Source organism: Lepisosteus oculatus, chromosome 10 (assembly GCF_040954835.1).
Source record: "Lepisosteus oculatus isolate fLepOcu1 chromosome 10, fLepOcu1.hap2, whole genome shotgun sequence".
Classification (NCBI taxonomy): Eukaryota; Metazoa; Chordata; class Actinopteri; order Semionotiformes; family Lepisosteidae; genus Lepisosteus; species Lepisosteus oculatus.
The window spans coordinates 12,569,544-12,592,497 of NC_090705.1; the positions used below are offsets into that span (position 1 = coordinate 12,569,544).

At 35.9% G+C, this 22,954-nt stretch overlaps 1 protein-coding gene across 1 annotated transcript in view; it reads right to left on the reverse strand.

Annotated features, from left to right (window-relative positions):
• Positions 1 to 22,954, reverse strand: part of LOC102696657 (fer-1-like protein 4) — a 75,410-nt gene that overhangs the window by 17,200 nt on the left and 35,256 nt on the right. The window contains exons 26-44 of the mRNA XM_069194932.1: positions 22,167 to 22,275; positions 21,438 to 21,633; positions 18,782 to 18,902; positions 18,097 to 18,197; positions 17,429 to 17,516; positions 15,106 to 15,222; positions 12,986 to 13,138; positions 12,491 to 12,665; positions 12,001 to 12,125; positions 9,995 to 10,129; positions 9,681 to 9,854; positions 8,781 to 8,882; positions 8,134 to 8,295; positions 7,579 to 7,735; positions 4,487 to 4,546; positions 3,882 to 3,976; positions 2,770 to 2,874; positions 525 to 573; positions 117 to 202 (exon numbers count right to left, since the gene is read on the reverse strand). Coding sequence (XP_069051033.1) covers positions 117 to 202; positions 525 to 573; positions 2,770 to 2,874; positions 3,882 to 3,976; positions 4,487 to 4,546; positions 7,579 to 7,735; positions 8,134 to 8,295; positions 8,781 to 8,882; positions 9,681 to 9,854; positions 9,995 to 10,129; positions 12,001 to 12,125; positions 12,491 to 12,665; positions 12,986 to 13,138; positions 15,106 to 15,222; positions 17,429 to 17,516; positions 18,097 to 18,197; positions 18,782 to 18,902; positions 21,438 to 21,633; positions 22,167 to 22,275 — 2,310 coding nt within the window. The remainder of the gene's footprint in view (positions 1 to 116; positions 203 to 524; positions 574 to 2,769; positions 2,875 to 3,881; positions 3,977 to 4,486; positions 4,547 to 7,578; positions 7,736 to 8,133; positions 8,296 to 8,780; positions 8,883 to 9,680; positions 9,855 to 9,994; positions 10,130 to 12,000; positions 12,126 to 12,490; positions 12,666 to 12,985; positions 13,139 to 15,105; positions 15,223 to 17,428; positions 17,517 to 18,096; positions 18,198 to 18,781; positions 18,903 to 21,437; positions 21,634 to 22,166; positions 22,276 to 22,954) is intronic.

Consider the following 22,954-nt stretch of genomic DNA (forward strand, 5'->3'; position numbering starts at 1 on the left):
ACAACTGCATATTGAGCAGTATACTCTCTCTTGAACCCTTTTGGATATCAAAACAAAGCGGTTTCTGAGGATGCAGACTTTATATATAAATACATTGTAACAAAAACACCATGTACCTTTAATGGGACAATCAAGAATGGTGTCATTTTTGCAGTTGTAGAGTTTGCGTTTAAGCCCAGTTGATATTCATTCCAGGATTTATCTGTTGAACAAATATTAAACAGACATTACTGTGGCAAGAATATTTTAAGAATAGTAGTCCTGGAAATAGTCTAATCTGAATATCTATTGACAGAATATAAAAATCAATCTTTTCTTATCAAAGAGGATATAAACCTCAGCAATAGAATTTTCACAATGGTCACAGGAGGGTTCATTTTGAATGCACTTTAAACAGTATTACAATGTATATCAGTGGCAGGTACAGATATTTAAAAAAAACATTTCACAATTGCACTGTGCCAGTCTACAGTGAAGTTTGCAATGGATTATTAAAGCAAAGCAAGGTTAAGGTTACATTTTACCTATTACCCTGCTGTGTCTCTGCTCATCCAAAAGAGGAGATTCACCATTCTAAACAAGATAAGGAACAGGAATAAAAAATGTTATTACCAGATGTAACACTTAAAAAATGAAATCTGCAATTCAAAAATCAAATCAGTTTTACAGTTTCCACCTCTGTACCAGTAAGGAAGGATGAGAATCCTGCTTGCTTTCTTCAGAAAAGTGCCTTTACTACTAAAGCTGTCCACCAGTTTTCATGCAACAAGTTCCATGGCACCCACAGGAGAGATAATATCAATGGGAGGAGAAGGGTACATCTCAAACTCACATGCCCAGGGGTGCACAGTTAATTTTTCAATCTCTTTTAAAGAATTCTGGTTAGAGCTGTCCAAAGATATAGCTCAAATTTAAAACTGCAACATCGGAACTATAGGAATGAGCCTACATTCCAGGAGAGCACACTGATTAGGTGAGTCACTCTGAAGCACCTTAAAAAAAAGTAAGATGATGAGAAATTATCCCTTTTAAATTTATTAATTCATTTAACTTTAAAGTTGTTGTTGAACTCAGAATACAGAGAGGTTACTACAGTATGTCTCAAAATGTCTTCATACTGTCATGAATTTAAGAGAATCCAGCCCAGGTGACTTCCTACATCCATCTCGAAAGAGAGCAAACAGCATAAGTCATCTTGTGTTGCTGCTCGTTTGTCCTTATTGATAATGTACAGTAACTATTGATGGTAGCAAAATCAATCTTGAAGTTTAAAGAAACAATCTGTTTATATAGTACTTAATCAATTGTCTTTGACCTTTTGCTTATGTTTGAACACTGTACACAGTAGATTTTGAGTGGTGCTTTTGCGACCGTCGCGGTTCCACCCCGCCAGTTCGTCCCGCAACAGCTGGGGCCCGAACCCGGGTCCCTGCTATGCGCAGGGAGGGCGATGATGTCACCGTGTCCAAACAAGCTCCGCTACACTTTACTATGCAGTATGACAATGACCTAAACGTATACTAAAGCCAACACAACCAAGGAGTACATCAGGAGAAAAAAGTGAAAAACTGCGGACAAGTTAGTCTTCACGTGTACTGTACAATTCAGCAGCATTTTCTATGCTAAAGAAAAAAAAGTCAGAAAACTCCAATATTAGGCAAGATTCTGGCTATTGTGGCTACAACAAAGCATCTCAAATGACACAGTGTGGTGAGGTCACTGGGTAATAGACTTCATGTAGTTATTATCTCAAATAGATATTCAACCAAATCCTGACATTTTCACACTGACATTTAAAGTGAAAGTTTCCAAGGTATGTTTTTGTTCTAATGTGATGTATGCATAGACATATTAAAAAAGACATATATTGAAGGTTTTAGTCTTATTAATCCCATGATCACAAATATCAATTGATTTCACTTTGATGTCCCAATTCTTTTGAAGGGCACTGTAAATGCTAAAAGAAAATGGTGTATGCTGGCTTCTCCTGTGACTACCCAAAACGTTATGGTAACTACAGTAGATGTAGTATGCATTGCTTCCAGGCCTTATTCAATACATATGCAGGAACCAATATATCATGAAATTCACCTTTCCCTGTTTTCTCTCTTTATATTGTCAAATCTCAGTTTCAAATCTTATTGATCCTGGAGGCTTGTGAGTTATTGACATCCTTCCACGTATAAACATATCAACAATTCAAGGGTGAAATTGACAAAGCAAACCAAGCAATAGGGTGTATGTGAAATACAGAATAAGAAATTTAAATTTGTAGCTGCCAGTATGCTGGATAGAATACATTTCTAAAAAAACTATTTATAAATCACATCCTGCATTTTCATGCACATATTATAGTATTTTTTCCTCTTCTGAACCTAGAATGGAATGAGTACAAGAATAAAAGACTAATTCAATGCTTCCTGAAACAAAAATTTGTATGTCTTACACAAAAACACAATAAATCAAAATAATATAGTAATGTTAATGTGATCTATTGTGCTGCATTTTTTATTAACGCTTTTTCTAATATCCATATTTAAAATTCCTTTTCTTAAACAAAGATAGCCCTGCAGTTTTAATGGTACTTCATGTAAAACACACAAATTTATAGATAATTGTTCTGGGAATGTTATTACATGCATGATTACTGAGAAATATTGGTCACAATTGGTTACTTTTTTAAGCTACGTTTTAATTTTATAGATAGAAATTTGATATTAAACATATAAACATCCTTAATGAAATACGTAAAGGGAAATATAAACTCACCAATTCTTTGGAAACATAAAATTTAGACCACCAGTCCAGCTCACTTTCATCTTCCTCATTGCTTGCTGAGGTTTCCTGATTAATAACCAGTTTTGGAGGGTTGTCCTAAAAATGACGAAGGTTGTCAAAATTTAACACAGGAGTGAAGGTAATAAATCAATATTGTGGCAGCAATGAAACGAAAATTGAATAATTTCTCTGTTTATAAAATAAAAGTATTTTTATAAAATAAAAAGAGGCTTTCAGACCAGAGTAACAGCTGCAGAAAGGACTGCTGAAATCTCATAAGAAAGGTTGTAAAGGAGAGGACGTCATTCAGCCAATCTTGTTTGTTTGGAAGGAGGTTAGTGAACTAACATTTTCATCAAACTACTTTTTCAGAGAGCCTATAATTTGGATCTCAACCACCAGGCTGGGAGCTAGTACCTGATATCCACAACTTTTAGTTTCCAGTTGTCACAATGCATCATTTGTACACTATTGACTGTCAATTAGTCCCATAGTTTGAATTTACCCATAACTATTACATTACAATTTTCTATACTTGGACCAAAACTCCTCTCAATCATTGTTGTCTTAGACTGATGTGATTTACTGTAGCACCCTTAACCTCTCAATACACAACAGTCCTCTGGGACCAGGTGTCATTCATTCTTGTTGATCATGTTTGAACTCTAAGCCTATAATAGTTTTGTGGAAGTATGACAGGGAAAATATTGTCATGGTGATTTATTGGTTTGTAACCATCCCAGTAGAACCTCAGTGTCAGTTCTAATAAAATTACCCAATGCTGTAGATCATTATTTTATATAGGGCATGTTATTGGCATTGGCTACTGTATAAACCCATATTAAAGTCTTCCAAAAGAAATATTTACAGAAACCCAACCTATAACAAAAATAATGGACTGAAAAATTAAGATCAAACAGAATGCTGTCTCGAGTAGGTTCATTACACTATTGAAGTGTCATCCAGCACTTCAAAAAATAGACTGCTTTATGCTTTGGAAAGTTAAATCTTTGTTAGTCATCTTAGCAGACCAAAACAATTGTTTAATTTCAAAATATGTCAAGTGGCAGTATAAAAAAGTGTGAAGTAAAAAATACACTTACAGAAAGATTTTCTTTTTTGTTTTCTTTTCTGAAGTGAAACATTTCCTTTGTCTTCCTCACTAAATAATGACCTTTGCCACTTGTCTCACTCTCACCTATGAGAAAGCAAAATTGTAAAAGCTTGTTTCCCAAAAGCAATTAAATCTGACTCCTTAACTTTTACTTTTCTGACATTTTGTACTAGAAGTATAGCACATTTAAAATAAGAAAAATGAGCTACAGTACAACTGCTCGCAGAAAAATAGAATGAACAAATTTCAGCATAAAGAAACCATTACTCTTGTTTTAATTAATACATCCCTTGGCCAGGGGAAGCATTTACCTAATGTTCGTGATTTTTAAATGTCACTGTTAAATCAGCTCATGTTTTAGAGTGTACAATATGTAGCTACCAGTAGTAGACACTTCGTCATTGATTGTTTAGCAAAAAGACCCCAAAGCAAAAAAATATATATTTTCCAAACCATTTTTTTTTAATATTAAACTGTACATACAGTTTATATTGCAACACAAATGCAGAGCGTTAAACTTGGTCTGGCCACAAAATATTGTATATCCCATTTTACTTGCCTTTCATGTTTAGCATTAAATGATTTTCAAATTACCTTCTTCATTTTTACTTTCTGGGAGTTGTTCAGTTGAAAAGGACTGCACCTGTTGATAACCTAGGTATAGCATGACAGAAAACAGTGTAGAAATGAGAAACTAATAAAATAAATAATTTAATTCTGTTTCACATTTTTTTTCTCAGACTATGCATAGTTCTTGCTGGTGAGTGAAAAGTTAAATATTTGACTTAGTAAAAATTCTCATCAGCTATACAGCACCTCAGTTCCTGGCTCCAGATTGTCTGTAAAGATTTTTGGAAGTCTACCTCATGCCTAGATGAGAAAGTGTAAAACTTGGACCGGTATAAAGAAAAACAGTACAGTTTGTTACATAGAGCATATATACAGTGCCTTGCGAAAGTATTCGGCCCCCTTGAACTTTTCAACCTTTTGCCACATTTCAGGCTTCAAACATAAAGATATAAATTTTTTATTTTATGTGAAGAATCACCAACAAGTGGGACACAATTGTGAAGTGGAACGAAATCTATTGGATTTTGGAAACTTTTTTAACTAATAAAAAAATGAAAAGTGGGGCGTGCAAAATTATTCGGCCCCTTTACTTTCAGTGCAGCAAACTCACTCCAGAAGTTCAGCGAGGATCTCTGAATGATCCAATGTTGTCCTAAATGACTGATGGTGATAAATAGAATCCACCTGTGTGTAATCAAGTCTCTGTATAAATGCACCTGCTCTGTGATAGTCTCAAGGTTCTGTTGAAAGCGCAGAGAGCATCATGAAGACCAAGGAACACACCAGGCAGGTCCGTAATACTGTTGTGGAGAAGTTTAAAGCTGGATTTGGATACAAAAAGATTTCCCAAGCTTCAAACATCCCAAGGAGCACTGTGCAAGTGATCATCTTGAAATGGAAGGAGTATCAGACCACTGCAAATCTACCAAGACCTGGCCGTCCCTCTAAACTTTCAGCTCAGACAAGGAGAAGACTGATCAGAGATGCAGCCAAGAGGCCCATGATCACTCTGGATGAACTGCAGAGAACTACAGCTGAGGTGGGAGAGTCTGTCCATAGGACAACAATCAGTCTTGCACTGCACAAATCTGGCCTTTATGGAAGAGTGGCAAGAAGAAAGCCATTTCTCAAAGATATCCATAAAAAGTCTCGTCTAAAGTTTGCCACAAGCCACCTGGGAGACACCCCAAACATGTGGAAGAAGGTGCTCTGGTCAGATGAAACCAAAATCGAACTTTTTGGCCACAATGCAAAATGATATGTTTGGCGTAAAAGCAACACAGCTCATCACCCTCAACACACCATCCCCACTGTCAAACATGGTGGTGGCAGCATCATGGTTTGGGCCTGCTTTTCTTCAGCAGGGACAGGGAAGATGGTTAAAATTGAGGGGAAGATGGATGCAGCCAAATACAGGACCATTCTGGATGAAAACCTGTTGGAGTCTGCAAAAGACCTGAAACTGGGACGGAGATTTATCTTCCAACAAGACAATGATCCCAAACATACAGCAAAATCTACAAAGGAATGGTTCACAAATAAACGTATCCAGGTGTTTGAATGGCCAAGTCAAAGTCCAGACCTGAATCCAATCGAGAATCTGTGGAAAGAGCTGAAAACTGCTGTTCACAAACGCTCTCCATCCAACCTCACTGAGCTCGAGCTGTTTTGCAAGGAAGAATGGGCAAGAATTTCAGTCTCTCTATGTGCAAAACTGATAGAGACATACCCCAAGCAACTTGCAGCTGTAATCGCAGCAAAAGGTGGCTCTACAAAGTATTAACGCAAGGGGGCCGAATAATTTTGCACGCCCCACTTTTCATTTTTTTATTAGTTAAAAAAGTTTCAAAAATCCAATAGATTTCGTTCCACTTCACAATTGTGTCCCACTTGTTGGTGATTCTTCACATAAAATAAAAAATTTATATCTTTATGTTTGAAGCCTGAAATGTGGCAAAAGGTTGAAAAGTTCAAGGGGGCCGAATACTTTCGCAAGGCACTGTATCTCCACAGATCTATAGCAAATTTAGCACAGATGTGCCTGTGCTAAATTTGCTATAGATCTGTGGAGATATATATGTTTTATGTAACAAACTGTACTGCATTTCTTTATACCGGTTACAGACAGAGATTGTTGAAGGCAATGAAAGAATAATTTGTTACATAGAGCATATATATCTCCACAATCTCCGTCTGTTAGCGGTATAAAGAAATACAGTACAGTTTGTTACATAGAGCATATATATCTCCACAGATCTATAGCAAATTTAGTACAGGCACATCACCTAACTGCCCTAAATGTAAAACCCAGGTTGGAACACTGTTTCACTGTCTATGGGAATGTACATATGTCCAGAGGTTCTGGTGGGAGGTGTGTAAAAAAATATCTTTGATCTGTGTAATACAGTTAGATCCTCATCCTCTCACGTGCATTTTGGGAGTCTTGCCTGTTCAGCTGCTGAACCATAGAGAAGTAGTCCAGCCTGCCCTGATGCTGGCAAGAAAGGCAATCATGACCAGGTGGGTGGGTGACAAGCCTCCCTCTCTAGCTCTCTGGGAATTACTAATAAGAGACTTGATCTCTTTGGAAAAGTTAAGATTCATCCTAAAAGGTGAGCTGGACCATTTTAAAGATTTGTGGGACAAGCCTTTGAGAGCATTAGGTTTAAAAGAGGAGCTCAGTATATATTCCTAAGCCATTATATATAACTACGCTATAATTTTTATGCCTTTAAATGGTAAACTCTGATATAGCTGCGACTGTACCTGTTTTTGTTTTCATTTTGTTTTTGTTTTTTTCTGTCGTTTTTCTTCTTTCCCCTTTCACTTTTTTTTTTCCTTAACCCCATTCTTCATTTCTTTTTCTTACATTCATTGTTATTCTCTTTAAAAAATGTAAAAGTTTAACTATTGCTGTCTTTGCTGTGATATTTAATAAACAGAATTGGAAAAAAAAATTCTCAGCAGATGGATTTTATGATGAATTTTCTACCTTTGTCCAAGGTAATTGCCTGTAGAACCCTTTAACTCTTTTGTGACTGTCCTTTTTTGATCAGAAGAATATGCAACCCAAATAAAATTGTGGTAACAGCAAAAAGTATTTCAAAGACACTTACTTTTAACTTTCTTTCTTGACTTCTTCTTCCTACCAAAGACAAACTGCTCCAGGGATGACAAACTTTTGGTACCAATGAGACCAACGCCACCAAACAGCCTTCGTTCCGTTACCACAATAGTGAGAGGAGGATGCAGTTCAGGGTCAATGGGGAATTCCTGGAAAAAAACAATCCTCTTCTGTCAGACCACTACTGAATAACACTGGTTGATCTACCTTATGTAACCTACGCTTCCTAGTCACAGAACATCTAGCACTTTATTTTAATCCAAATGACTCGCCCTGAAACAAAAATCTAAACCTTACATAGGAGAATGTGTGGAGAAAGGAATGAACCGAACACAATCCAAAGCATACCACTTCATCTGCGATACAATGTGGTTGGCTTGGGCTTGGGAACTGGCTCACTCATCTCTATTGATGATGTAACTAATGATTGTAGAAGCAGAATGATTTCAGAAGCATACAGAAACATCTGGTCTTGAAACTAAAAAAAGCTAAGCTTTTGAAATATAATATAATATAATATAAGGCCCATGTTATCTAAACCACTTACAACGACAAAATAGTCAACTGTTTTCTTGAAGTTGGGCTTTGTCTTGTAGTTCTCAATCATGCACGAGTCCAGCTTCTCTCCTGCACACTCCATAATCACCATAGGCTGATTCATGGACAAGATGTTGAGGTTCTTAAGGTCCCGCAGGCCCCATAACAACACCTGAAAACACAGACGGATCCTTTCTTTCTCATTTTCTCTTGAGTCACTGGGCTTCTCACACAGAATCACGATCAGACTGGGCTTCACTTGTCTTGTCATAAAAAAAACGTTTTTTTATGTGTCTTGATTAAAAGGTGGAGTTGGAGTTGCTGAACTTTATTTCAAATACACTGTTGTCCAATGGTTCTTAGTTGATCAATTATATATCAGTCCATATATTGCCTAGTGCCAAGATCCACATTGCTTAGTCTTATAGTTTAGATTCCTGATTTTGCTCAAAAGATGACTTTAACAAGTTAACAAAGAAATGTCTTTTTTAAAAAAAACTCAACTTTGAAATGGATTGCACACATGTTTTTGGAATGCAATGTTTTCCAATGGCAGTGATAAACATAATATTCATAATATGTCATTAGAAAGCATTTAAAATCTTGTATACTTAAAAATTCATCTTACTCTGCCCTTTGCTGTTATTCATACTGTACCTCTATTCTGTACGGTTCCAGAACAGGCTGAATGCCTTCTGGAATAACATATTTATCTTGGTACTCCAGCTCCTGAGGTACAATATGTTCTGGTATCTTAGGCTGTAATAGAAATTGGAAATCGTAATCAGATTGGAAACATTCAATTTGTTAACATTTGCAGAATTAAAAATCTTTAAATTCTTAAGAAACGTTACGTGACTCTCAAAGTCCAATCAACAGGTTTGACAAACCACATTCAACAAGTTGTATCAGCTTTTGCCTTTCGTATCATGTCCATCTTTAATGATTATCTTAAACTGTAGCGCAATGTTAGTAGCAATTTTCTATCAAAGTGGGATATTTTGTCTGAAGGGGAAATTTCAAAAACAGGACACCAATTTTTTACAAATCTACAGAGATTATGTTTTCTACTTCAAATTAAGAGAACACCACACATTAAGAGAACAAATTACAGAGGTGTGGAGGGTTGTGTTTTACTAATAGAGATCACAGGGGACTCGAAATAGAGGCAAGTACTCAGCAGTGAGTCTATTTGAGAGAAATATGTCGAGAGAAAATTGAATTTCCCATTTGCAAGGGAAGGTTTTCTCTCCATTAAGATGGTCAGACCGTCAAGGCGTAGAATTGTCACAGACAAAATCGAATACAAGTGAAGAGTTTCACATTACTATTCAATTTAAGACGTGGCTGCCAAGAACTTTCTTGCCTCAGCATAAACAATAGAATGATTTCTGTTCAAAACAAGAGCAAATCTAAAATATATTGTCTATATTTATGAAATACATATTTAAAGCGAATTCATTTAATAAATATAGCTGGATGCCAGTTTGTACTGATAAAAAATTAAAACTTTTATTTTCATTTCAGCCTGCAGGTCACGGTGGTAGAGTACTGTACCTCTCCAAATGAGGAATAGTCTAGCTCAATGAACTCCACCACTGCCAGCAGTTCTCCAGCATGTCTCATTCCCCTAGTGATGTCAAAGATGCGCAGGCTTGGCTGCACATACTCATCGCCTTCCAGAAAGACCACAGGAACTATGAAACATTGCCCCAGGTACTCTGGACTGCCCTGCCATAGACACACATTCATATTTAGTACGTCATTTCAATATATTTTGCAATACATTTGCTTTTGTAAATGCTAATACTAATAGAAATCTACTTATTTAGTCAAATAACCTATGATTGGTGGCAATGAAATCTACTTACAAAATAATCTTGATCATATATCTCGACACAAACAGAAGGTGGATCACTTTGGAAATCCTCCCTGCTTCCTTCTATCAGAATGTGATCAAATATCAAAGTCTCACCCCATGTTGGAGACAGTGTCTCTTCAATCACCTGATAAAAACAATCATGTTAATTTTACAAGATAAACTCACTCCTACAGCTACAACACAAAAATGTACAGGAAGAGAAGCAATGAACAAATGGAACGAATTGCTGTTTTACTGATCTTTATTTTTTGTGACTATTCAATCTGAAGTTTCTACATTTTTTTTGCTAATTAAAAATGAATCCATAAAATTGCAGATTTTTATCAGCTCATTACTAGGTTGAATGGCATATATGGACATAATAATATTAGCTTTCTAAAAGTCAATTCTCTCTGCCTCTCTAGTAAGGAAACTGTTATAAAACACCTAGGATAATTTTGACAGCAACAGTCTGTTTTAGTAAAAATGGGTTTATGCTGGACTGAAATTTGAGGATCATCTGAAGACCATTTGTGGGGTTATGACAAAGAAATTTAAATTACTAAATAATCAACTACATAATCAGTAGTTGGTCAAATCAGTACTCAGTGATCAGTTCTTATTTGGATTTCTGTATTACTGTTAATTTGAGTTTGACAATTTGTCTTTTATATGGAACGTTATCAAGGGCTTTGTTGAGGTATAAATTAATGCACCATAAATTTATCCATTACTCTAGTTGCCTTTTCATCATTGGGCTTTCACCCTAAGGGTATTGAAGAGCTTCCCACACAAACCAGCCAGTCTGAAAGTTAACCTGCAATCCACCTGAAGCTGTCAGAGTCTTCTGATCCCACATCTGAGTCAGGACCTTATCACCAGCTGCTTGGCTGCAGACAACTTATGCAGCAATCTCTCTGATCTGCCTGGCTGCGCAGCCTTTCGTCTGTACCGCCTGACTGTGTCTTCTGCTCTGCCTATCTACCTTGTGCATCCACTGCCTCCCCTGTCTTCTTGCTTTCACCCAGAACCAGCGATTGGATTCCTTAGCCTGTCTCACAGTTGGAACATTCTCCAGGTCAGTGCAGCATCATCACATATCCTACATTTTAATGTACATTGAGATTACCTTTCTAATTTTGCTAATTTTTCAGGCAACCCTGGTAAGACCAATCAGTTGCAATTGTTGCAATTATTTGGTTCATTTTTGTCTCTAATTTTGAAATAGTATTAATATGCATGATCAAATTCATTTTTTGAACTGTTATATATTTTCTTAGAAAAATGACTGTTAATGTAAACCTGGTGATTTATGAATTAACAATTGGTCACCAATGTATGGGTAAACAATTGATAACCAATATATTGCATAGAACATACTGTAGTCAGCTGAGACCTCTAGACCACAAAAAGGTTTTGTGGAAGCAGCCTGGCAACCATCTGTTAACTGCTTCCTAGGCATTATTTTGGTCCTGAACCTGTGTACTATTTTGGCCTGTGGTGTACTGCAAGTGGGGATTAAGTACAGTAGCTGCAGCTTCAATACACCAGAAAAAAGTTAAAATTCTGATTACATGTCCCTCTTTTTCTGGCATGCTGCTGTGATGGACAATGCAATTTCTCTGCAACATATAATTCCAATTATTCTTTATTCCTACAGGCCTGCATCAATACTTAATACCTGACATCCTGCCTCCATCATACAGTGGCATCAACTTTACAAGACTTCCAGGAGACTCAACACAGCTACTTGCAAGTGGACTAATAACCCATCCCTTTGCACACTCTTCAACTCAAAGCTGGTTAAGGAGACTGCTGTTTATTTCTTCTCTATAGGCAGTAGCCTACCTGAACTGTTGTGACAAATACATCAGAAGACATATGATGTATAAAGTCTTATGGAACAATCAAGGGAGAATTAAGAAAAGGAGGGAAATTCACAAAGAAAGGGATTCACTTTATGGCTTATGCCTATAGTGACTCAGATAAACAAAACATATCTTTTTTTGCACCTACCTTGGTAGACTGGGAAAAGGCAGAAAATGTTACTTTTGCGAAAGGGTCAGCAAGTCCATTTTCATCTGCTGCCAGCAAACCGCGTGCCTGGTAGAAATGTGCTCTCATTTGGAAAAAACTCTGAACTGATAAAAACAACCAGGAAAGCAGCTGTTAATTGTGGTTTCTGTCATGTCAAGAGATAACAGAATGTCTGGAATTTACACTGTCCATTCAATAGGTGGGCCTTATTTTTCCCTTCATACCACAACTAAGGACATAATATAAATGATTATTTGGGTTAATATAAGTTTTATAAACTGTCAGCAAGATCAGCGTGTAAATAACAATTTATTCCCCGGGTTTTAAATTAATTACATTTATGCTGCTGCCTTATCGAACATTCATTAACTAAGAAACTAAGAGAATTAATCGCTGGTAAGATTCAGTGATCAGTTGAGATAATGAAGAAGCTGTAAAGAACACAGGGAATGAAACTGGAAATAACTACCCTCAGTGATGAGATTGCTTGGCAATGTGATGCCTGAAATGACTGATTCCTCTTCCTCATTATTGATATTAAATCCAGCTGGAAGGGTGACGATGGCGTTCTTTGCATATTTAGAGGGTCCGAACCACAGGCTAATTTCCAATCTTGCCATAACTCTGCTCTCGAGTCCAGGTGTCTGAATAAAAGGACAAAAAATACATAAAAACAACAACTCTAATTTTCAGGAAATTAGGAAAGCTACATTTCCTGAAAATCGTCTTATTCCCCCTGCTCTTATTTTCTCATTTTACCCCCTGCCCATGAAATGTTTTGAAAATAAGGATTTTGAAACAAGTTTTTTTTTATGTTATAACAGCTGTAATAATTCTTCAGTGCATTCTTCTCAGCTTATACCTGAAGCTTTTCTTACATTCTACAGTTAATCTTCAGACATAAACAGAGTTACAGGCTTGAAGTTGCTGACTCTCAAGATGTTTTTACTAAAAAATCTCTTACTTTGAGAAACACAGTTTGTATCTGTCCACAGTCTTTTCCTTTTTCTTGCTTGGCAACAGAAAACAATATAGTGTGAGCAGGGATCCGTATATAGGCAACTCTTTTGTTGTTGCCGAACATCCAAATGAACACATCAGGAATTACATTCTGTGACTGAAACACAAAACAAATACATTCAAATACAATGTATTTAGTTAACTGTGATGTTCTAAGTGAAGTGCAAATTAGACACATCTTTACTTAGAATTTCATTCATCAAGATGGGTGACAGCATTAGAAAAAATATTAATATTCAAATCTGAGGCCCTTTTCATTTGACACAAACCAGGCTTTCTTTAAAATGAAATGGCTAGCTTGCTCTTTTGTCATGTCTTGTATAGATGAGGTTAAATGATGAAGTCACATTTTCATTACTAGGTTTTTCCACGCTGTATGACAATGCCTCCATGCGTAAACACTTCATTTATAGTAAGAGAGAGATCACTTTATTGGCCATATACTGTACAATTTCTTGTATTAGGTATTTGACTTTTTGCGTACCCCAACTTGCTCTCCATGAGACACACAGACAGGGAGAGAAGCTTGGGGTCAGAGCGCAGGGTCAGCCATTTATACAGCGCCCATGGAGCAGTTGGGGTTAAGGGCCTTGCTCAGGGGCCCACCGGAGTAGGATTCCCCTGCTGGCCGCGGGATACAAACCGGCAACCTTCCAGCCACAGGCGCAGATCCTTAGCTACAGAGCCAACGCTCTGCACCAATTTATGACAAATCACCTTGGAGAATGACTTTCTATGCTCTGATGAGCTCCTACTCAGGCTCTGTTATAAAGTCTGGCGTTTCCTTCAAAGAACATCAACATGTGAATCAATGTCCAAAGGACAGGATTTACATTTCCATCAGAAAAACTTACAAAGGCACATTGAATCTCATTCCAGTAGTCACATTAGCCTCCTGTAGATGAATCTGGATGTTTCTGGGAGCTAGACATAGTTGTATCTCCTGCTATCAATTCAAAACTGACACCAGTCTAAGTTATCCATGAATTGTTTCTGCAGTTTGCTTATTGATTTGGAAACAACTGTAGAGATTAATTACTCTTATTAAAATTGTATTTGTTGTTGGGTGGATGTTAAATGTCAACTCTGTGGCATGTCACAAGAGATCCAAGTTGCTTTACAGCATCTTCTGAGATCATAAACAGTTACTCTGTTACTCCTTGCACATTAAAACCCCATGGAATGTGTGAAATTGAGAATCATTTTAGGATTGAGCGTTGCTCATCTTATTTTAACTGTAGCATCACAATGTCATTCCTAAGCATTAATTCCAGAATGGTTTCACACCTCATTTAATGGAAAAGCAAAATATTTCCTGTAAACAGTGTATTCAGGAGACTGTGCTCCATGTGGCACACCAGCTCAGTCTAGTGGTCTCTCAAGTTGGTCTCTTCTGGTTACTCACAGACATTCTAACTAAAAGCTAAATAGTACATTTTAATTTGATATATTGATGTGAAGTGTGTACTTTAACAATAAATGTAAGAACCATATGACAACCTTCTTATACAGTTTTTGACTTAAACAATTTCAATATTAAATTTAAGTATTCCCGTTATCTAATTTTGATCTCCGTTCCAGTTTGGTCTTTAACTTTTTAAATATTTCCTACAGATCCTCTTTTTAAAATTATATTTAGTTCCTCTTACCTTTTTCACAGTATATAGTCAAATTTAATGCATTGTAATTCCAATTTTCTTTATCATTGTGGTGTGTGCATGCTCTCACATTTGGATTTCACACACCTTTTTATGGAATCAGAACACATAATGCATATGTTTGTCATTTCTTGGTGATTTCTTTAAAAGTATTTTTAATATAACTGTAAACTCAGTGTTATAAGTTCATTAATATAATAGCAATAGTAAAATTCAGTATATAAGCTGGACTGTGACAAACACACAGAACAGAGCTACAACACAATTCCACTTTTTCTAAAACCCATGCCTATCCATTTCTCATTTTCATTTCAATTAATTAATCATTTAGGACTTGATCACAGCTTCAACAACCACAACCACACAAAAGGTACTCAAAATGTCAGACTGCTGCACATATGCTTACTTCTTCAGACCTCTGCTTAAGCTCTTTTAACATCTCTTTCATCTGGAGGACAATCTCACCAATATTTTCACTGTGCAAACACTTCTTAAGCTGGGTTACTTCCTCATGCAGTTTCTCCTTCAAAATAACAACAAAAAAATGTGAACCATAAATGAAAACCTTCTGTTGTCTGGGAAGGATATACTATGAGTTCATAAGTAATGAATTCACATATTTTACTAACGTCAAAGATCTTTCAGCTGTCCTGTCCCAATATAGATACTTTGCATATTTGTATAAAGTGTTTGAAAAACATTTCACAAATATTTTTCAAATTAAATATGATTCACCTTTGATTTTTATACTTTATAACATATTGTAATCGTCCATTAAGTGAATAAGTAATACTTTAAGCTGAAGATCTACCAGTGTTCCCCCTTTTTTCTCAAGGATTCAGGAACAAGAGTTGCAGCATAAAAGAAGACAAAAAGCAGCAACCGAATTCTGATATTTGCACAGTAGTGTCTAAACAGTAAAACAATTAAACAGAACTACATTGCAAAGTCCTTTAAATGGATTTTGGATCATACACTTCTTTAGTGTATAAATATGGTATGTGCAATATTTTATAAATTAATAAAGTATTATCATCATGTAAATGGTATTATATTCTCTTTTGGCACTTTTTAAGAAAAGTCTTCTTTAGTATTGCAAATGAAAGGTGGCAATTTAACCCATAGAGTTTATTTGGATTTTAGCAACCAAGTGATACAAGAGTCTTAGGATCTTCTTCTGAAAGAAATTGCATACTGTACTTGCTTTAAAAACATGTTTGAATAGTTTGCTCTAGACTCTCAGAACCCTTTCTTTGTCACCTGTTCTCTGTTTTAAATCCACTGCTCGTAGGTTTTCATTTGTGTCCTCTGGTTTATGTTTTGCTGATACGTCTGAAGAAATTAATAGGCTGTCACAGCAGCACATTCCTTTGTGTTTGGGAAAGTACCTGGATGATTTTCTCCTGACTAATTCCAGAGGATCAATACCTTTTTTTGTATGATGGTGACCAAAACTAAACATAAAATTCTAAAAGAGGCTTTAGTAGTACAATACCATCCCTTGAATTCCACACTTTTAAATAAGTATCCAGATATTCAGTCTCCCTTTTTATTTCTTTCCTACATTGTCTAGATCAAATGATGTCCAGATTTTCATAGTGTCATTTAATATTTAAATGTAACACTCTGCACTTAAATCATTACATAAAATGTAATCTGTCATATATATGCTAAGTCAGTTCTATTACAATAGATACCTGCATCTTTTGTTTTATAGAAAATATATAAACTATTGAATACTTAATTTCCTTTGCAGCTTCTAGTGTTTGCTAGTCCTCATGTTTTGGTATTCATGAGAGAATTTCATTACTATACAAATGGCACCAGAATCTAGATCGCTTACTGTATATTATAACATCATTACATCACTTTATTAACCCTTTACAATTTCTTGCATTAGGAATTATCTTTTCACATACCCCAGCTTGCTCTCCATGAGACACACAGACAGGGAGAGAGCCTGGGGTCAGAGCGCAGGGTCAACCATTGTACAGTGCCCCTGGAGCAGTTGGGGTTAAGGGCCTTGCTCAGGAGCCCAACGGAGTAGGATTCCTCTGCCGGCTGTGGGATTTGAACTGGCAACCTTCCAGCCACAGGCACAGATCCTTAGCCACAGAGCCACTGCTCCGCCCAATTGTAGGTAAATTAAGAAAAGCAGTGGTCCTAGTACAGATTCCTATAGTACTCTGCTAATCATATCGTTCCAGCTGAAGCACTCACACCTTATTTGTAGTCTCAGTATCCTATCCATTGGTCAGTTTCTAATTCAAGCAAGTGATTTCTTGAATGCCTAACAGCTGATGTTTAAGAATATTAAATCTAAATATACCATATAATGTACGTGGTTAGTATGTGTTACTGCTGTCAGTAAACAAGTTAGATAAGCAAGACCTTCTTTTTCTAAAGCTTCTTTTCATGATGACTACAATCCCATTTCCATACAGATGATCCTCTAGCTTAGTTCTAATTATCATTTTCATACTCTTACATTTAATAGAAAAGACAAAGACTTTTTGAATTAGTTATTAAACTGTCTAAGTATCATATAACTCCCCAACCCACACATAAAACATAGAATAGAGGTTTATACAGTATCCAAATGTTAATCTATGCTAGAGAATATGACAGCAAAATTATTTTCAGTACTGAGAACACATCAGTTCTGAGAAAGTAGCATAAAACTAGTCATACAATAGTTCTTTTTAATATATCGTGTTTAAGATACTTACAATATAATGAGACATTGACTTTTGCCTTCCACAATCTAACGCATTTGGTCTTGTCATCACAACTTTGTCCAGATAATTAAGGTATCGTCTTGCGTTCCAAAAGATGCAATAGAAAAAATTAGAATTGTATGTATTCTTGTTGTATGAAAAATGTTTGTATCAGAGCTTTAAAATTCAACTTAATTACAGGAAAAGCTTACCGCAGATCTGCAAGCTAAATTAAAATCAATACTGTCAAATATTTTTGAATTAGGATTTACAAGTTGAATGTACTTATCCATCTCTTTGATAAAGTACAATAACGGCTTAGAGATGAGTGAACAATTTCAAGACCTAGATTTACTGAGCCTGAAAGTTGGAAAAATTAATTTCTGAAAGTTTTGTAAATATCTAATTGTTATCTAAATGTATCTAAATGTATTTTATGCAGTTTTATGCTATTGTTTATTGTAGATTTGAAATATCTTGAAATATTAACAAAAATCTCAGTATTAAACAATGCATATTAATGACAAAAAATGGCAATATATGTAGCATGGCTCACAGAAAGACAATAGTTACAATTTCTTTAAAATCTGAAACTATTGAAAAAAATTAACTGCTTTCGTATTCAATTTTAAAAACATCTTAAAAAAAACATCTTCAGAGAAAAGGCCGGAGAAAAACACCTGCATGTGATCTTCAGGGCTTCAAAGGCATGTTGTAACCTTTGCTCTGTACCCGTTTTCTCTTTCTTTAGCATTTGCTCCACTGTATTGAGGTCTTCCTCCTGAAAAGATAGCCAGACAAAAGACAAAATGTGTGAATTTTTCCCATACAGATTACAAAACATATTTTTATGTACGAGTATACAGCTTGTTAAAGTCCTTAAACCATACGTTAACATTATATTCATCCAAGATACTGTTTTCAAAGCAATATTAACAAAAAAGATTGGGGGTTATACAAGTCTTTACTTTATGTTTCAATAGTGTTCTGATTGATAAAAGAAAACAGACCTATGGCTACTTACATTGCCCTGGTCATGCTCTCTACCAATTAAAAAGACGTACAGGACAGTCAACTCAGGTCAGAAAATGACAAATTATTTCTCTCATACAGAAAGGATGATATGCCTTTTGCAACACTAGCTCATCGGAGCTTAGTGAAATGATGAAATTCCTATAAATGTCATAAAATACGATATTATTTGTGATTGTAAGTAGTTATTGGAGCTACAGCTGATGCAGGTGCTCCACTTTTACAGTATGTGTACAACTACGATCATTTCGGATGTGTAGGACTTCAGCTGCAGCAGATATATATGTTAGGAATACATCACATATACTGTAATGTCCATAAGAGTGAACTCACCAGCACTTGCGATACCTGCTGAAGGGCATTTACATTGTAGAGTCTCCAGCTTTGGTCTTCCCATCTACTCCACAGGTGTAGACAGGGTTTTTTTTCCTTGAAAGGGAGGCAGTAGTAGGAGCTGCAAGGGAGTTACAAAGATAAGATGGAGACAGAGTTTTAATTTGTTCACAATAATTTTTCAAAATAAAGATTTCTAGATTTAATTGGCTAAAATGAAAATCGGATGACACAGTAAGCGATAATCATGTAAATATTTGATAGGGCCAACAAAGGGTTAAAAGTTCTATTTCACTTTTAAGTATTTTTAAACGAATTGCTCTTAATCTCTTTGGTTTCATTTTATACACGGGGAAAAAACTCACTTTAATTCACATAAAGAGCAGTAATGAGTCAACAAAGTAAATTAGTTGTTTCAGCCTTTAACACACATTGAGATTTGTGTGAAACAAAGTAATTTAAATAAAACTGTCAGGTGTATTTCACTGCAATTATGTTTTATCTTCTTCTTTTAATTAGATTGCATTTTAAATTAAAACATTTGGCACTGATGGGAACACAAGACTAAACTAAAATATAACTAGGCATGCATTTTTCTTTTAGATGCATACTAAACAATCCTTGAGCCTCATTTAGTACTGCTCAACAAGGAACAGTAGGCTGTTAATAATATTTTAGTATGGTTTCATTAGCTGATATTTATTTACCCTATGGAACAACTGCATGATATCTTCAGCAAAGAGGATTGGAAGGAGGATATGGTTATAGCCATCTGTTTAGACTAAGGACTGAACTTTGGGAAATTCTGATTTTATCACCGATATCCAGACAACATGACCAACCCATGGGATGATGATAATCATAGTTTCAATAACTGTGATGTTTGTTTGGAAGAGAACACAGATGTTGCTACATCTTTCCTCTCTTTTACAGAGGAGATTTTTTACAAAAAAAATCCTTCACAAACAGCATTGGTGATACAGGTCCAGTCCTTATTCCTGGCTCCTATATCCTGTGCATACCTCAGACCAGTATTAGGATAGGAATGGTGATTGTATAATAGACCATTAGTCTAGTTTCAGTTTTTAATGATTTGATCCTAAACACTTCCTTAGGTTCACAAAGGCTACACTTGCCTATTTTAGGAGACATTGGATTTGTTCATCACTATTATCAATTAATATCTGCGGAAGATATCTCTTAAGGTGCAGAACGTATTCCATATACTCTTAACTTCTCATTGTGAATCTGAGTTGATAACACTGGGGAGTATGCATTTAGAGTTTGCTGAAGGATTTGGTCTTCCTCATCTTAAGAGTAGTAAGTCCTATTGTCCTATATGTGCCTGTAAATATGTTGACAACTATCTAGGGATCCATTTCTGTTGAGGAACATTCTGCAGCACCATCAGCAGACTGGAGCTTATTGACAGAAGTCAGGGTGGTTTTAGTTGTACACCGAAGTCATTAGAGATTAAATAATTTACTGTCCTTTCCGTAAGTGAGCTGCACTGGGGAGTGGGGAGCTTGTTTGCAATGAAATGGAGCATGGCACTCAAGAATGTTGAAAATAGAGCTGGAAGGATGACATAGACTCGTTCAACTCCTGTCTAGACTTCTAGGTTCTATGTAATTGATGTTAGACTCCAAGCTCCGAAAGAAGGTTACTTTCTCCCAGGATAGCCAAGGTACTCAGAGCAGAGGAAGCTGCATTTTAAGTTATGGTAAATGCAAACATGGAGAAATGTAGCATGGTTTATGTCAACATCGATATTAACACATGCAAGATTCTAATATTTGACCAGAATTAGAAGGAAAATATGTTGAAAAGTTTTAGTGTCTGAATGAGAAAGCAGGAACATTGAAGAGAGTTCATCTTGACTGGTTAGTGCAGTAAATGATTAGGTGTAAGACAACACGAGTTCAATTTGCAATATACTGGATCATAAACTGGTCTTATCAATCACCTTCACATTCATGGAACACAGTCTTCCTTGGTTGTCACCAATAACCAATATTTATATTTCCATTAAGGTCTAAGGCTACTATGTCCAGTAAGGCTTGTTTTTCAAATTGCCCAAACCTCCATTGTTATTCATTTACATAAGGAGTATAAATCATATAAGAGCACTATAATCAAGCCTTAAAAGTTTCTAAATTTACAAATGAGCAAATGACACTTATGGGTAATAAGCATTATGAGACCTATGGGTATAGATTAAAAAAGAAACCTCTGCACTGGACATGCAGTGAATCATAAAAAGCATTCTAATAACCCAATAACCAGTCTAAGTATCTTTCTGAAAATTACTGAGTGGTCCATTCCTTGAAGACTGCCCAATGTTAATATTGTTTTTCACCAGAACTTCAGAAGGAACTAGGGGTAGGGTTAATCTTAGCTTGATGACACCTGACTGCTGACATCACTATATATGTATCCTGTGTAGATGAGGGGCCAAATTCCGCCAATATTTATATAAAATATTCATATTTCCTGGTTAAGGTTTAAAAAAATATTGTGCATTTTCCATTTTTCAATGGAAAACAAGAATTGTTTGCTAAGTTTTTTATCAGGCCAAGAATTTAAATTTAAAATAGACAATCTGTGACTTAATTAGGTCAACATGCACAGTGAACCGCCAGTTAGTGAGAAGCACCTTTCGTATTCTGTTTCCACTGGTACAGAGGGAGGGGTGATGCAGGCACTCTGTGTGACTTCTTCTTCTTCCACAACTTCCTCCACAGGGTCCGGTTCTATTAAGACTGAGGTCTCATCAGGTTCCTCTTGAGTCGCTGCTTTTTTTGCGGTTACAGGAATTCGAGATGTGCCCTCTTCACGTTTCCCATAATTCCCTGGCTCCAAACACAAACGTTTTTCAGAGACAAGTCTTGGTTTGCTACAGTAACGTCTTCTACTGTCTAGTTAGAAGATCAAATGGAAGGGCTTGTGAGCACCACCAAAAGTTCCACTTCTTCTACCACACCAACTTCAAATATATATATTCTTTGCATCACTAATGTTAACATAATACAGTAAGTGGATATTTTTCCTATAAGCTCCCAATGCTTGCTGGGGAAAGCCAAACCCATTATATTTAAAACATAAAGATGTTAACTGCTTAAAGTGCATGCAACTAAAAAGCGAACATCTCCATTCTTCCAAAAGAAATGAAAACACATGACTTAAAGAAAGTATAAGAAGAAGTAGCTCACTAGTGACCTTTTTATATTATTGAACATATCTAGAGAGGTTTGGGACATATTATCTGAATAATAAAATACATTTCTCAGTTTCACTCTGACAGAATGAAACAAACAAATATACCAAGAATCTACTTTTGTCTGGTGCAATAAAAAAGCTGAAGTCTTACTTTTTAAATGCTTACCTATTGAGAGCTCAAAACATATGGGTTTCAGACCCAAACTTTTTTCAATCATGGTTGCCTCTAAGAAAGTCGCTAGAAGAAGAAAATCTTTTTTCTTCCCAAAAATGTCCTGAAAAAAAATTTGAGTGCAATATTTGGAGATATGTTTTATTTATGATTGTTACATATACCAAAAGAAAATAGGAAAACGTCATGGGTCGCTGTTTTTACTCTAATTTCGGAAGACATACTGTATTTGTTATGATAGACTTCACCTAGCCAATACAAAACACCATTTAAAGCGATTTATTTCAGCTTGACCGCATAGTGCTACAGTGACCAAACCCTGGGACTGCACTTGCTTCCCTTTCTGCACGCTCACCATGATGTGACAAAACCTGTCTTCTAGTTAGCTGAGAATTTAACCTCTCAGCCCTTTTGAAAATGCGTGACATCTAGGGCTCAGGGACCAATGATCAGGCGCATACTTGTCCAGACAGTTTAAAATAAATGAACAAATCCCAAAAGACAGTATCTGCAAGCTGGTTCAAAGTGTGTGACATACTGTACATCTTATATTGCTTCCATCAATAGAAGGAGGGAATCTGTGATTTTCCTTATATAAGGAAATGTTAATTTAAACAATGTTTAGGATCACTATAGATTCTTTATTCATAGGCTTTTATAATTTGTAATACTAATACTAACAATCCTTACATCTAAACAACACTTTTCAATATTAGGGATCCCGAAGTGCTGTATACATACAACGCACTTTATCCAACTGTAGTGCCAACCAGGCAGATGCA